The sequence below is a fragment of the Dasypus novemcinctus genome, chromosome 7, assembly GCF_030445035.2.
Source record: "Dasypus novemcinctus isolate mDasNov1 chromosome 7, mDasNov1.1.hap2, whole genome shotgun sequence".
In the NCBI taxonomy this organism is placed as follows: domain Eukaryota; kingdom Metazoa; phylum Chordata; class Mammalia; order Cingulata; family Dasypodidae; genus Dasypus; species Dasypus novemcinctus.
The window spans coordinates 97,775,398-97,787,589 of NC_080679.1; the positions used below are offsets into that span (position 1 = coordinate 97,775,398).

A 12,192-nucleotide genomic window follows, 5' to 3' on the forward strand; every position below is an offset into this window, starting at 1 on the left:
CAGTTTCTATTAAATAAAACAGTTAAAGCATTACTTTGTAGCTCATATATCTCCATTTGGTAGTAGACGGAAACTAGAAAGAGGAATTATTATTATCAAAAATCTAAAATGTGTCTTTCTGTAATACATAAATCACTTGAGTAGAGGGTCCAGGTGAGGACAGGACTTTTATGTCTTGCTTTGTCCTTTCACAGAATATATATAAGTCTGACCTGGAGTGGCTGAAAGGCATAGGTTGGAGCCCTCTTGGGTCTTTGGAGGCAGAAAAGAACAAACGGGCTTCAGAAATCATCAGTGAAAAGAAATATCGTCAACCACCGGACAAAAACAAGTTCACCAGCATTCCTGATGCCATGGACATAGTTTTGGCAAAGGCAAATGCCAAAAATAGGAGTGATGTAAGTAACTCTTTGGAAATAAAGTGGATTATAGTGTCAGTTCCCTGGCAGGTGCTCAATGAGCATTTGCTAAACAAATGAGTAGAACATAGCACAGCAAAGCATAGTGTCTTATATTCAGTTGCTTCATTGGAATTATCAATTATCCAACACTAAATGGTGCAAAAATGAGTTAGTGTGTATGTTTCTCGCCCAAAGCTTGTTTATTCATTCAGCATGTAGTGAGAAAGCTATCACATATTTTTTTTCTTTGAAATTTGACTGTATTAAAGAGCCAGTTTTTTTGTTGTTGTTAGTGTAGAGTGAATGAGGCAGAACAGTCTTTTTCACACAGGCACAGTGGAAATGTTATCAAGAGTTTATTTTCTGCTAAATGTAATGCATTTAATGTAGCTGAATCAAGATAAATTGTTGATACTAAGTCACAGTAAATAATTATATATCCCATCTTCAAATTATATTCTTCTCCAGCACTGCAAGCAGCATCTGGCATATACTAGGGGCTTGTTGGAGAAAAGGGGCCACTCACTGGGACGTGGAGACTGATTGCAGGCAGAAAGTTTATTGGGAAGCTATCCCAATGGAGGGGATCTGAAGAATAGACTTCAGCTCCCTGACTGGCATGGTGGGGGTCTGAAGAGAGACTTCAGCCTGCTTCTGGGGGTTGAGGGTCCAAGTGAGGAGCAGGGACCAATAGGAAGCCCTAGAGGTGAAAATTTCCCCTTGTATGGCTAGAGGGTAGTGGGTTAGGAGTTATGTTTTCTTGGAATGCTGGAGGAGCAGGGTAGTGCTTTGATCTGCAGGGAGTAAAGGTCTCCCTTTATTCCCATTTCTACATGGTTTCTTTGCTCAACCTTTGGGGAAGTACTGTGCTTTCAGACACGTAGGCTTAACGCGGGGGGTGGGTGGTGCCTTGTCTTTCTTCAATGTATGTCAGGGGAACTGAGTCAAAGCTTGTGAATTCACAAACCTAGCAAGACCTTGCAAACCTAGCAAGAGGGAACCTCCAACAGGGCTTGATAAATATTTATTGAGCAAAGTAAATGAACGATATCAGGGTAGAGTAAATTCTCTGCAGAAAAGAGAAAGATAACTTACCACTGTTCAAGTAGAAGCATAACCCTGAAATTCTGGAAATGGTAAGATTTAAATAGGTATATAACCATAACCATTTGAATCTTAGAAGGATTTGAATATATAAACTGTACATAAGATCTATTTTCACATGTATATAGTAGAAGTTTTATATAATGTATAAGCCCATAATAAGCTCATAGTAAGTATCTGAGAATTGTGGCTCCCCTCTTCCCAATCAACTTTCCATAGTCATTTTGCAATTTTGCAATCCAAAACTTACAGTAAATGCTTATCTGTCAGCTTCATTATTAATGTTTAAGTTTTCATTTCTTCTTCCTTTCTTTTCTGATTGCAATTTGAATCCAATTGGCTGACTGATAAAGCATCAGATTTGGAATCCAAGTTTCTTTGTACTCTATGAAACAGGGCTACATACAAAGCTCTGACTAATAAGATGAGCAAGAGAGAAACTCTGAATCATAAGTCATCAGTGTAAATGCCCTGGGTAGATCTCCACACCATTGTGCCCTCATTTAGGAATGCTGAGACACTGATTTCCTCCAGCCTCGGGGCAACCAGCTGGGGTCCTTGAGCCTGCTGTGTCTGCTTTTGAATAGACCAACACATCTATCTTAGTGTCAAACTCATCTCAGCATGCTCTCTGCATGCCATGGGGTGAAAGTGGCACCTGGCAACAAAGAAATGACTTCTTGGAAGTACGAAATCTGTAGTTAGATGTTAGGAGGAGACCTGTGTGGTGAAGATATGATATGCTTTAGCTCTCAGTCAGGGCCAATTTTGTCCCAGAGGGTACATTTGGTAATATCTGGGCACATTTTTAGTTGTCATGATTTGGGGATGGTATGCTACTGGCATCGAGTGGATAGAGGTCAAGGATGCTGCAAAACATCCCACAATGCACAGGACAGCCCCTCACCACAAAGAATCATCCAGTATACAATGCCAATAGTGCGGAGGTTGTGAAACCCTGGTCGTGCTGAATCAGAAAAACAGTGCAGAATTGAAATGCAAACATATATGGAAATTAACAAGGCTTGCTTTTTTTGCTCTTGAAGGTTTTAATGACTTTTCTGGGTTCTAGAGACAGAAGCATGCTCGGGGAGGAGAAAATTGACAAACCCACATACCCCACACCACACACCTCAAAGGGAAAGTGACAAGTCCAAGGAACTGATAGGACTTTTATTTTGAAATAATTCCAAGCATACAGAAAAGTTGCAAAAATAGCACAAATAATTCCCATATAAGTATACACATATATAACCTTCACCCAAATTCCCCAAATGTTAAGAGTTTACCACATTCATTGTATCTCTCAATCTCTCTCTCTCTTTCTTTTGCATGTATATTTATATATTCCTTCATGGTGCCACTTTACCCCCTAAATACTTCAGTGTGCATTATTTCCTAAAAACATTATTATTATTTCCTATATAGCCACAGTGCAATTATCAAAATCAGTGATTCAATGTTTACACAGTATTGTTATCTATTCTACAGAGTTTTTTCAATTTTATCACTAATGATCTTTATAGCAAAAGGAAAAAAAAAATCTGATTCAGAATCCAATTCAAGATCACACATTGAATTTACCTGTCATGTCTTTGTAATCTCCTTTATTCTAGACTGGTTCCTCAGTATTTCTTTTTCTTTCAAGTCTTTGATACTTCTGAAGACCACAGGCCAATTATTTTGTAGAATCCCCCTCAATTTGGTTTTATCTGGAGTTTCTTTATGATTAGATCCAAGTTCCGTATTTTTTGCATGATTATCTCATGTTGTACATCATATCTCGGTAAATCATGTCAGGAAACATACGATATCAAATTGTCCTATTAAGGATCATTTATCTTTGATAACTTGATTACAGTGGTGTCTGCTGGATTTCTCCAGTGTCAAGTTACCATTTTACTCTAATAAGAAGATTCTCTGATACTATGCAAATATCCTGTTTCTCATCAAACTTTCACCTCAAACAATTAAAAGGTATAACTATAAATAATATAACTATATAGTAAAACTATAATTAATAAGCCACATAGGAAATGAGACTCCCTAATTTCTATGTATACTTTGAATATGTTCTTTTTGAGATGAGGGCTGTCTCCCAATTAAACACTGAGAAGAATGTTTAACACCCCAAAGATGGGGAATTGCTGTTCCATTTAATGATACTGGGAAATGCTCTAATTACATGGTTTGATTTCCTAAAAGCAGGATTATCTGTACGTTTTAAAAAGTGATCCATAATCAGTATCTTGAAAGACAATTATTATATCCCAGGTAAGTCAAGGAATACTCATCTGTTTTCTGCTTATGTTATCTGATTGTGTTATCAATTATAATGTCTAGTTCAGATGCATTTTCAGTAACCCTGGCTGAAATAAACTATGTCATTCATTAATCTAACAACACCACTGAAAAACTCTTATTTCTAATTTTAGAGACTTTATAGAGAAGCTTGGGACAAGGACAAGACTCAAATTCACATCATGCCTGATACACCTGACATTATTCTGGCTAAAGCTAACTTAATCAATACAAGTGATGTAAGTTTCTAAATACAGCATGTGTTTTCCGAAAGCTCATTTTAATTGCTTCAGGGTCAGCAAAGTCATTTGGAAGTTATTCTGAGTTCTTGGGTCATTTTTATTAATAAACTCTATGTGATTTAGATTCCTCATTTAGTGGCTTTTAGCTTAAACATCAAAATGTTTGCACTCCCTATGTCAGAGCTAGAGGACTCACGCCCTCTTCCCTTTACAGTTCATTATTACAAACCTCATTGTAATGTAATGGTTTATATCACTTCTACATGTGTGGGAGCTCTTAGGTAACAAAGAGGATTGACATTGGATCTTCAGGGCTTACCTAGCCTAGTGTCTGACTCGTATTACATAGCCAATGAAACTTTTAATGAATAAACATATAATGCCCATGCTGGAGAATTTCATTTCATTTTATTTTTAGGTAATCATAATAAAATCATCTGAAATGTATAGTTCTGAAAATTAAATATTTTGAACCCAATTCCAAACTCTACCGGGGAATAACTTGAACATTAAGTATATTAGAATAATGTCACAAAGGGCTAAAATTTATAAACACAAGACTGGGACCAACAGGCATTTAAACCAATCTGGTTTCTGGATAAAATTACATTTTAAATTGTATTCTCAACAATTTACTCAAGTAATACCTAAAGAAGAAAATTATTTCACTTAAGCTTTTTAGATAAGATATTTAAACTTTTCTCAAAAAATCTTAAATTTAAAAAATTATGAAGGTCTACAGATGTAGACCCTACTTTGGACAGTCCTATCTGGGAAATAGAGTCTATTTCACAATGTATTAGCTACATGAAAGAGATAGCCCATTAAGCATGATTTTTCTCCACCAGAGGAGTTAGACAGAAAGACATTGCTCTTGCTTGCTAACCAAAATTCTAATGAAACCCTCAAAGTTAAGTGGAAAACAGTAACTAAATGATATTTCATTTCATTTCTCTACCAATTTACTCCTACCTCATTCTCAGGAGGATTTGGGAAGAGCTGACATTTCATTCTGTTGATCTAGGTAACCAAAGAGCTTTAACAGTTAACACAGGATCGTTAGCAATCAGTGGGCATTATTTCCAATTATATTTATGAATTCTAGATTACAGGTACTATTCTCATGGTCTCTTAAAATATTTAGCATATTGCATGCATTGTGCTGCAGCCATTCATTTAGAACATTTTTTTCCAAAGTGATCTACTTTCTTAACAGAAACTCTACCGATTGGGCTATGAGGAGCTGAAGAGAAAAGGTTACGATCTTCCTCTTGATGCCATATCAATCAAAGCAGCAAAAGCATCTCGGGAAATTGCCAGTGAAGTAAGACTTTATACCCTGCTTGTGCTGATTCAATTGCAATCTATAACTTCAAAGCAGTCTCAAATTTAATTTTAAATTGAACAAAATCTTCTAAGGAGTAACACATTAAAACAGAGTGAAATGATCCCAGAGATGCACCCCAGGGATGAGAACAAGGTCAAGGATGCATTTGTGAGATATGGAATTTGTAGCTGAAGTTAGCCTTTAATCTTCTTTATGCAAAAACTGCAATCTGTTGCTCTCCCAGTTCTTACCCAAATACTTAATTGGGTAAGTAGCCACAAACATAGCAACACAAGTTAATTTTGAAAGAAATGAGATACATTTTTTTTTCCTTTAGTACAAGTACAAGGAAGGTTTTCGCAAGCAGCTTGGCCACCATATTGGCGCCCGTGACATTAAGGATGACCCCAAGATGATGTGGTCCATGCACGTGGCCAAGATCCAGAGCGACAGGGAGTACAAGAAGGACTTTGAGAAGTGGAAGACCAAGTACAGCAGCCCAGTGGACATGCTGGGGGTGGTGCTGGCCAAGAAGTGCCAGACCTTGGTGAGCGACGTGGACTACAAGAACTACCTGCACCAGTGGACCTGCCTGCCCGACCAGAACGACGTCATCCACGCGCGGCGGGCCTACGACCTCCAGAGCGACGTGAGTTTAAGGTTTAACTTTGGCCAATTAAATGTGTATCTGCTTTTCTAAATACCAAAACTCTTCCAAAGTGAGGGGAGGTGAATTTACACCACTGAGTTCCACTTCCCTGGACCAATGTCCGAGCTCTAACCCGTCACCCAAACATCAGGAGACCCCATTGTTTTCACAAGGAAAGAGCCAGCACAGTCCCCACTGCTTTGGTGGAAGCTTCTTTTATTATGTGAAGAATTTTTCTCTATTTGCCTCGGTCTAAAATGTTTTTCAAGACTATGCTTTTAATCTATTTTGTTAGTTCAAAAGACATGCTAAGGCATAAAATTTCCCAAGAATTCAAGTATTAAAATATGTAATGAAAATGTATTCACTTGGGAGCATATTGTTATGCTTTCTGAAGTTGTTTGTCATTTGCAATTTCAGAATTTGTACAAGGCTGACCTTCAGTGGCTAAAAGGCATTGGCTGGCTTCCTAGTGGTTCTCTCGAGGATGAGAAGAACAAAAGAGCATCCCAGATTTTGAGTGACCATGTTTACCGTCAACACCCAGATAAATTCAAGTTTTCCAGCCTTATGGACTCTATACCAATGGTTTTGGCAAAAAACAATGCTATTACCATGAACCACGTAAGTCCTTTTTTGATTAAGGGTGTTATTGATTGTGTGTGTATAAACATCGAAATCTGACTCTACAAAAGCAAATTCATGTTCAAATTGTTTTCATTGATATTAAAGTGGCTTTGAGGTAAGTTTTATATTTCCTACTGACATGAGACATCTAGACCTGAAGTCGTCACAAACACCAGCTCATAGAGAAGACTCTCTTTATTCTTATTAAGAATCAGATGATTTTAATGTATGCATTCATTGCTGGCCTGTACTAGCCTCATCTTTTTGTTTGTTTTAGCGCCTCTATACAGAAGCTTGGGATAAAGATAAAACCAGTGTCCACATTATGCCAGATACCCCGGAAGTTTTACTCGCTAAACAAAACAAAATAAATTACAGTGGGGTAAGCAATATAGTCATGGTACATGATACATTTTTCTTACAATGCATTTTTCAAATCAGACTTACAATTATTTATTATTTCAGAAACTATATAAACTTGGCCTAGAAGAAGCCAAGAAGAAAGGCTATGACATGCGGCTAGATGCAATTCCCATCCAGGCAGCCAAAGCCTCCAGAGATATTGCAAGTGAAGTAAGTACAGCTAAAAAGTTGCTTGATTTGCCCCAAAGATTTCTTTCTCTCTTGTAGAAGTATTGTAGAGAAAGCCAGCTATGAGCGTAAAGCTCTTGCTAACAGTTTCTTTTTCAACAGTAACGTCAAATCTTGGTGATAGAATTCTCAACACAAAGGCTAACTTCTAACTATGACCAAGTCCTTAGCAACATGCATTTTAAAACATGTCCATTTCCTGCTGGACAAAAGCATTGGATATTTGACTATAGTTGAACCATCTTTTTAGCTTTTCTATATAATGTATTTGTTGTATAAAATCAAATTCATTGTAGTGTTCCTTTAAAACCCAGCCCTTGCTTTATGAACCAAAGAACCTACAAGGACCAAGTAACGAGATGCATTATCTATTCAAAGTTCAGCCATCCATCTGAACCATATGCTTGCCTCTGCATTTGGATAGGTTTGCTCATTATCTGGAAATTTTTATCTTTCCATGTTTTTGGTCCATGGAGCCAAATATATTTATTTTTACTTTTCTTTCCTTAATATGGGGTGTAACCATTATAATTTAAAAATAAATTTTGAACAGTCTGGGAAGGTTTAAGTATATTATGATATATCCATATGATGGAATAACTGCTACCATTAAAAATCATGTTTGAAAATATTTAATGACACAGAGAAATGCTCTATGACAACTGAAAAGAGCATATACAATATGGCTCCTAATTTTATTCTCTCTCTGTTACATACACATGCACCAACCACAAAAAAGTTAGCAGTTTTTTCATTATCTCTGAATGATAGTATCATGTATTAAATTTTATTTTCTTTTGTGTGCTTATACATACTCTATTTATTTTCAAAGATTTTACAAGATGTATATATTATTTATACATTCAGACAAAAATCATTTTTAATGACTAGGAAAACTTGGGCCTAATAACTGCTTTTTACTAAAAATTAAAATAGGTAACTAGCAGACTTTTTCTTCTTCTAGTACAAGTACAAAGAAGGCTATCGCAAGCAACTTGGCCACCACATTGGTGCCCGAGCTATACACGACGACCCCAAGATGATGTGGTCCATGCATGTGGCCAAGATGCAGAGTAACAGGGAGTACAAGAAGGACTTTGAGAAGTGGAAGACCAAGTTCAGCAGCCCGGTGGACATGCTGGGGGTGGTGCTGGCCAAGAAGTGCCAGGCCTTGGTGAGCGACGTGGACTATAAGAACTACCTGCACCAGTGGACCTGCCTGCCCGACCAAAACGACGTCATCCACGCTCGGCAGGCCTACGACCTCCAGAGCGACGTGAGTATCGAGAACCATAATAATACGCAGGGTAGGAAATCAGCGCGTTAACACTCCCTGGAAGAGGCAGAAGTAGATGGCACCAGGCTTGCCAGTCCTGGTAGGGAGGAAAGAAAATGTTTTCCTCCTTGTGAATATTAATCCTTTAACCCTCCAGGCAAAAAAAGATCTTGTCTGATACCTCTCCTAACCACCAAACAATATTTTCAAGAGTTCTTCTACTTTATCACATATCCTTTAAATGAAAATGCTTTCCCAATGCAGGGACAAATATTTATTTTATGTTTGTGTCAACAGAACATGTACAAGTCAGATCTCCAGTGGTTGAGAGGCATCGGCTGGGTGCCCATTGGCTCTTTGGATGTGGAAAAATGCAAACGAGCAACTGAAATTTTGAGTGATAAAATTTATCGCCAACCTCCAGACAAACTGAAATTTACCAGTGTGACGGATTCTCTAGAACAAGTGTTGGCTAAGAACAACGCCATCACCATGAACAAGGTGAGACTTCAAGACTCAGAGACTTGAGGTCAGGCTCCTACAGTTGAATCAAAAAAAGGAGCATCATTAAGAAAGAGAGAAAGAGAGCACTGAACCACCACGACATCTGTCAAATAACCAATGAGATATACGTCACCTTTATATTTTAGTATTTACTTCAGTTATTACATCACAGTTTTGATAAAAATGGTGTACTTCTTTTGGAAAAAATAACCTCTGTGTAAATGATGCTTACTCTCACATTCCTTTTAAATGTAAACATGTATTTCAGATGATCAAAAAGTAATTATAAATATCTGTTCTATGAACTAATCCCTTGAGGTGTAGAGCTCTGCTAATGTGTATGAAATGCATAAACTTTCCTTATTATTGTGGTCCTGAAGTTCCTGTTAGCTGCTCATGGCATTATTTTCCCTGATTCCTTTACATGTTTTCTTTGACAGCGTTTATACACAGAAGCCTGGGACAAAGACAAGACCCAGGTCCACATCATGCCTGACACACCTGAGATTATGCTGGCAAGGATGAACAAAATCCACTACAGTGAGGTGGGAGCTGATGCTTGTTCTTTGACATTTGCACACCATTTCTTGTTTCAGTTCATCTCTTCCATGGTGATGATATACAAAATGACAACTTTAAATAGAATCTCTTTCCCTGTCCATATGAATAACAACTGTCATAAGCATCAAACTTTAAGTGATACAAATTACCATTTAGGAGGTGAAAATAATGAGAATAATCTTTTAAGTAGTGACCGTAAGAATAATTAGAACTTTTTTATTTTATTAATTTCTGAAGTTAGGAAATTGGCAATAGGACAGATATACTTGGATCTCCTCTTTTTTTCTTCAAAGATTTTATTTATTTCTCCTCCACCCCTGCTCCCCCCATTGTCTGCTCTCTGTGTCCATTCGCTGTGTGTTCTTGTGTCTGCTTGTATTCTCATTAAGTGGCTCCGGGAACTGATCTGGGGATGTCCCAGAGTGGGAGAGAGGAAATTACTCTCTTGCATCATCTCAACTCCCTGTTCTGCTACATCTTCTTATTTCCTCTCCTCTGTCTCTCTTTGTTGCATTATCTTGCTGCACCAGCTCTCCACGTCAGTGGGCACTCCTGAGCAGGGCTGCTTTCCCGCGCTGGGTGGCAAACCCATGCAGGGTGGTACTCCCATGCAGAGTGGTATTCCCGTGTGGGCCAGCACTCTGCGTGGGCCAGCTTGCCACGTGGTCTAGCTTGCCCTCACCGGGAGGCTCTGGGCATTGAACCCTGAATCTCCTATATGATAGAGGGGAGCCCAATTGGTTGAGCCACATCCATTTCCCTAGGTCTCCTTTTTATGCTACATAAAAAGCTATGGTGAACATGATTTCCATATATGATCTATTGCTCCTAAGTTATAGTTTAGGGTGAAAATTAAAGATTTTTAATGTATAGGATTAAAGTCAAGGACTGAAATCAGAGAACCACCAAGTAACACTGAAAGAGTGAGACAGTGAGAGAGGGGGGCAGGATGGGAGGGGGAAGAGAGAGCTAAGCCAGAGCAAGGGTGAGAAAAAGAGGCTCTGTCACTGATAGAATAGCAAGCCCTTTTCCTTTTCACCTTCTGTGAAGATAGGGTCAGGCCAAGCGTCCTCATCTCAGAATCACTGATGCTTAGACCAAGCAGTCAGCCTCCCTTCTGGTACAGGAATCCCCACCCAACAGGCTGTCATCCTACCTTTACTTAGGTGCTCCCAGTGACAAGGAGCTTAGCTCATAAATCATCCCATTCATTCTGGAAAATTCCATCAGAAAGTGCTTCTGATATGTTGAGTAGCAATATTCCTCTCTGCAAATCTACACAATCCTCTGAAGCTACTCAGAACAAATCTCTTCCCTCCACCATGTCACATGACATCCCTGGCAAAATTTAACTCTCAGACTGAACAATAAACCATGAGTGTGAAATGTCAGATTTCCTCTTCTGGACATTTGACCTCCATTTCTGCACCCTGTGCTTCAAAGACATGTTGGTAACTGCTTGCTCCTGGACACAGGACCAACTTAAACCCTAAGACGATTTAGATGGACTTAAGTTAGGTTTCCTCTATCTTGCATTTATCCATTTGGTGATTTAAATCTCAGTTCAAAGGTTGACATTTATCCCTCTGCAATTTCTTCTTGTTCAGTTGAGCCTATCAATTTAAGCATGTGGAGATTTCTGAGAATCTAAAATTCTCAGCTGATGTATTAGTTATTTATCCCAGCTTTGTACCACCAGTAAGGAGAACCTTATTGCTTTGGTAGCATAAATCGATAGTATATTGCACTTCTGCAGAACATAACTTATTCTGTTATAAGTTATGTTCTCTGTTGTAACTAGAGAATTAGCTAGAACATCCATCATCTTAAGAATTTTATTTGGGGGAGTACAACTATTAATTTTAGTGTTTGTATAACTAGACCAGCTCTTAATTGTCACCAAAAATTAAAAACATCAAATCAGAAAGTACTAAATTTTTTAGCTAAACCCGTGGTATAGGTCCAGTCTTGTTACAGGAAGCATGTATTGTGTGTATTTCATTACGAGAGCTACCCAGGAATTCAAGGAGACAAAGAGCCCTGTAACTATCTGCTCAGCATTTCTGGAATTCTAGACTCTGTCTTTGCTGCAAAAGCTCAGAGACAGATGCTGTAGTGCTGCTGCTAGCTCGAGTGAGGCCCAGGGAGCATGGCCTCACGGAGTGCCTAGCCTGCCAGGTCTCGCCTCTCTGTCTCTTCTCTAGATGTTCAATTCCATTTCATTTCCTTCAGGACAAGAAAACAAAATGTAGATGTGGTTATGTCACTCTTTCCCTCAAAGATTTTTGTAGGTTGTCTATAGAATTAAATACAAACTTCTTAGATTAGCATCCAGGTCATCACAGTCTGCCTCCAGACTTCTTTTCTTCTGTCACTTCCCCCTGGGACCTCACTCTTTCCTTCACTTTCCTGCCCTTTCACTCCCTGTGCCTTGATTCATGTAATCCCCTCTGCCCTGACTGCAGTCTTCGTCTAGGAAACTCACTTAAGGTCCAACTCAAAGGCCTCCTCCTCTGCAGGAACTTTCCTGAGTCTCAACTCAGAATAAATGCATCCTTCCTGTAGTGCTTAGATAAGGCTGTGCTTTTCAAACCATATTCGAGGAAAGT

General features: G+C 38.6%; 1 protein-coding gene across 10 annotated transcripts in view; it reads left to right on the top strand.

Moving 5' to 3' along the window:
* Positions 1–12,192, top strand: part of NEB (nebulin) — a 220,411-nt gene that overhangs the window by 85,721 nt on the left and 122,498 nt on the right. For all 10 annotated transcript variants that reach the window (XM_058300922.1, XM_058300921.1, XM_058300925.2 and 7 more), the window contains exons 68-77: positions 195–398; positions 3,941–4,045; positions 5,265–5,372; positions 5,713–6,024; positions 6,445–6,648; positions 6,929–7,033; positions 7,117–7,224; positions 8,207–8,518; positions 8,816–9,019; positions 9,463–9,567. In XM_058300922.1, the coding sequence (XP_058156905.1) occupies positions 195–398; positions 3,941–4,045; positions 5,265–5,372; positions 5,713–6,024; positions 6,445–6,648; positions 6,929–7,033; positions 7,117–7,224; positions 8,207–8,518; positions 8,816–9,019; positions 9,463–9,567 (1,767 nt within the window). The remainder of the gene's footprint in view (positions 1–194; positions 399–3,940; positions 4,046–5,264; positions 5,373–5,712; positions 6,025–6,444; positions 6,649–6,928; positions 7,034–7,116; positions 7,225–8,206; positions 8,519–8,815; positions 9,020–9,462; positions 9,568–12,192) is intronic.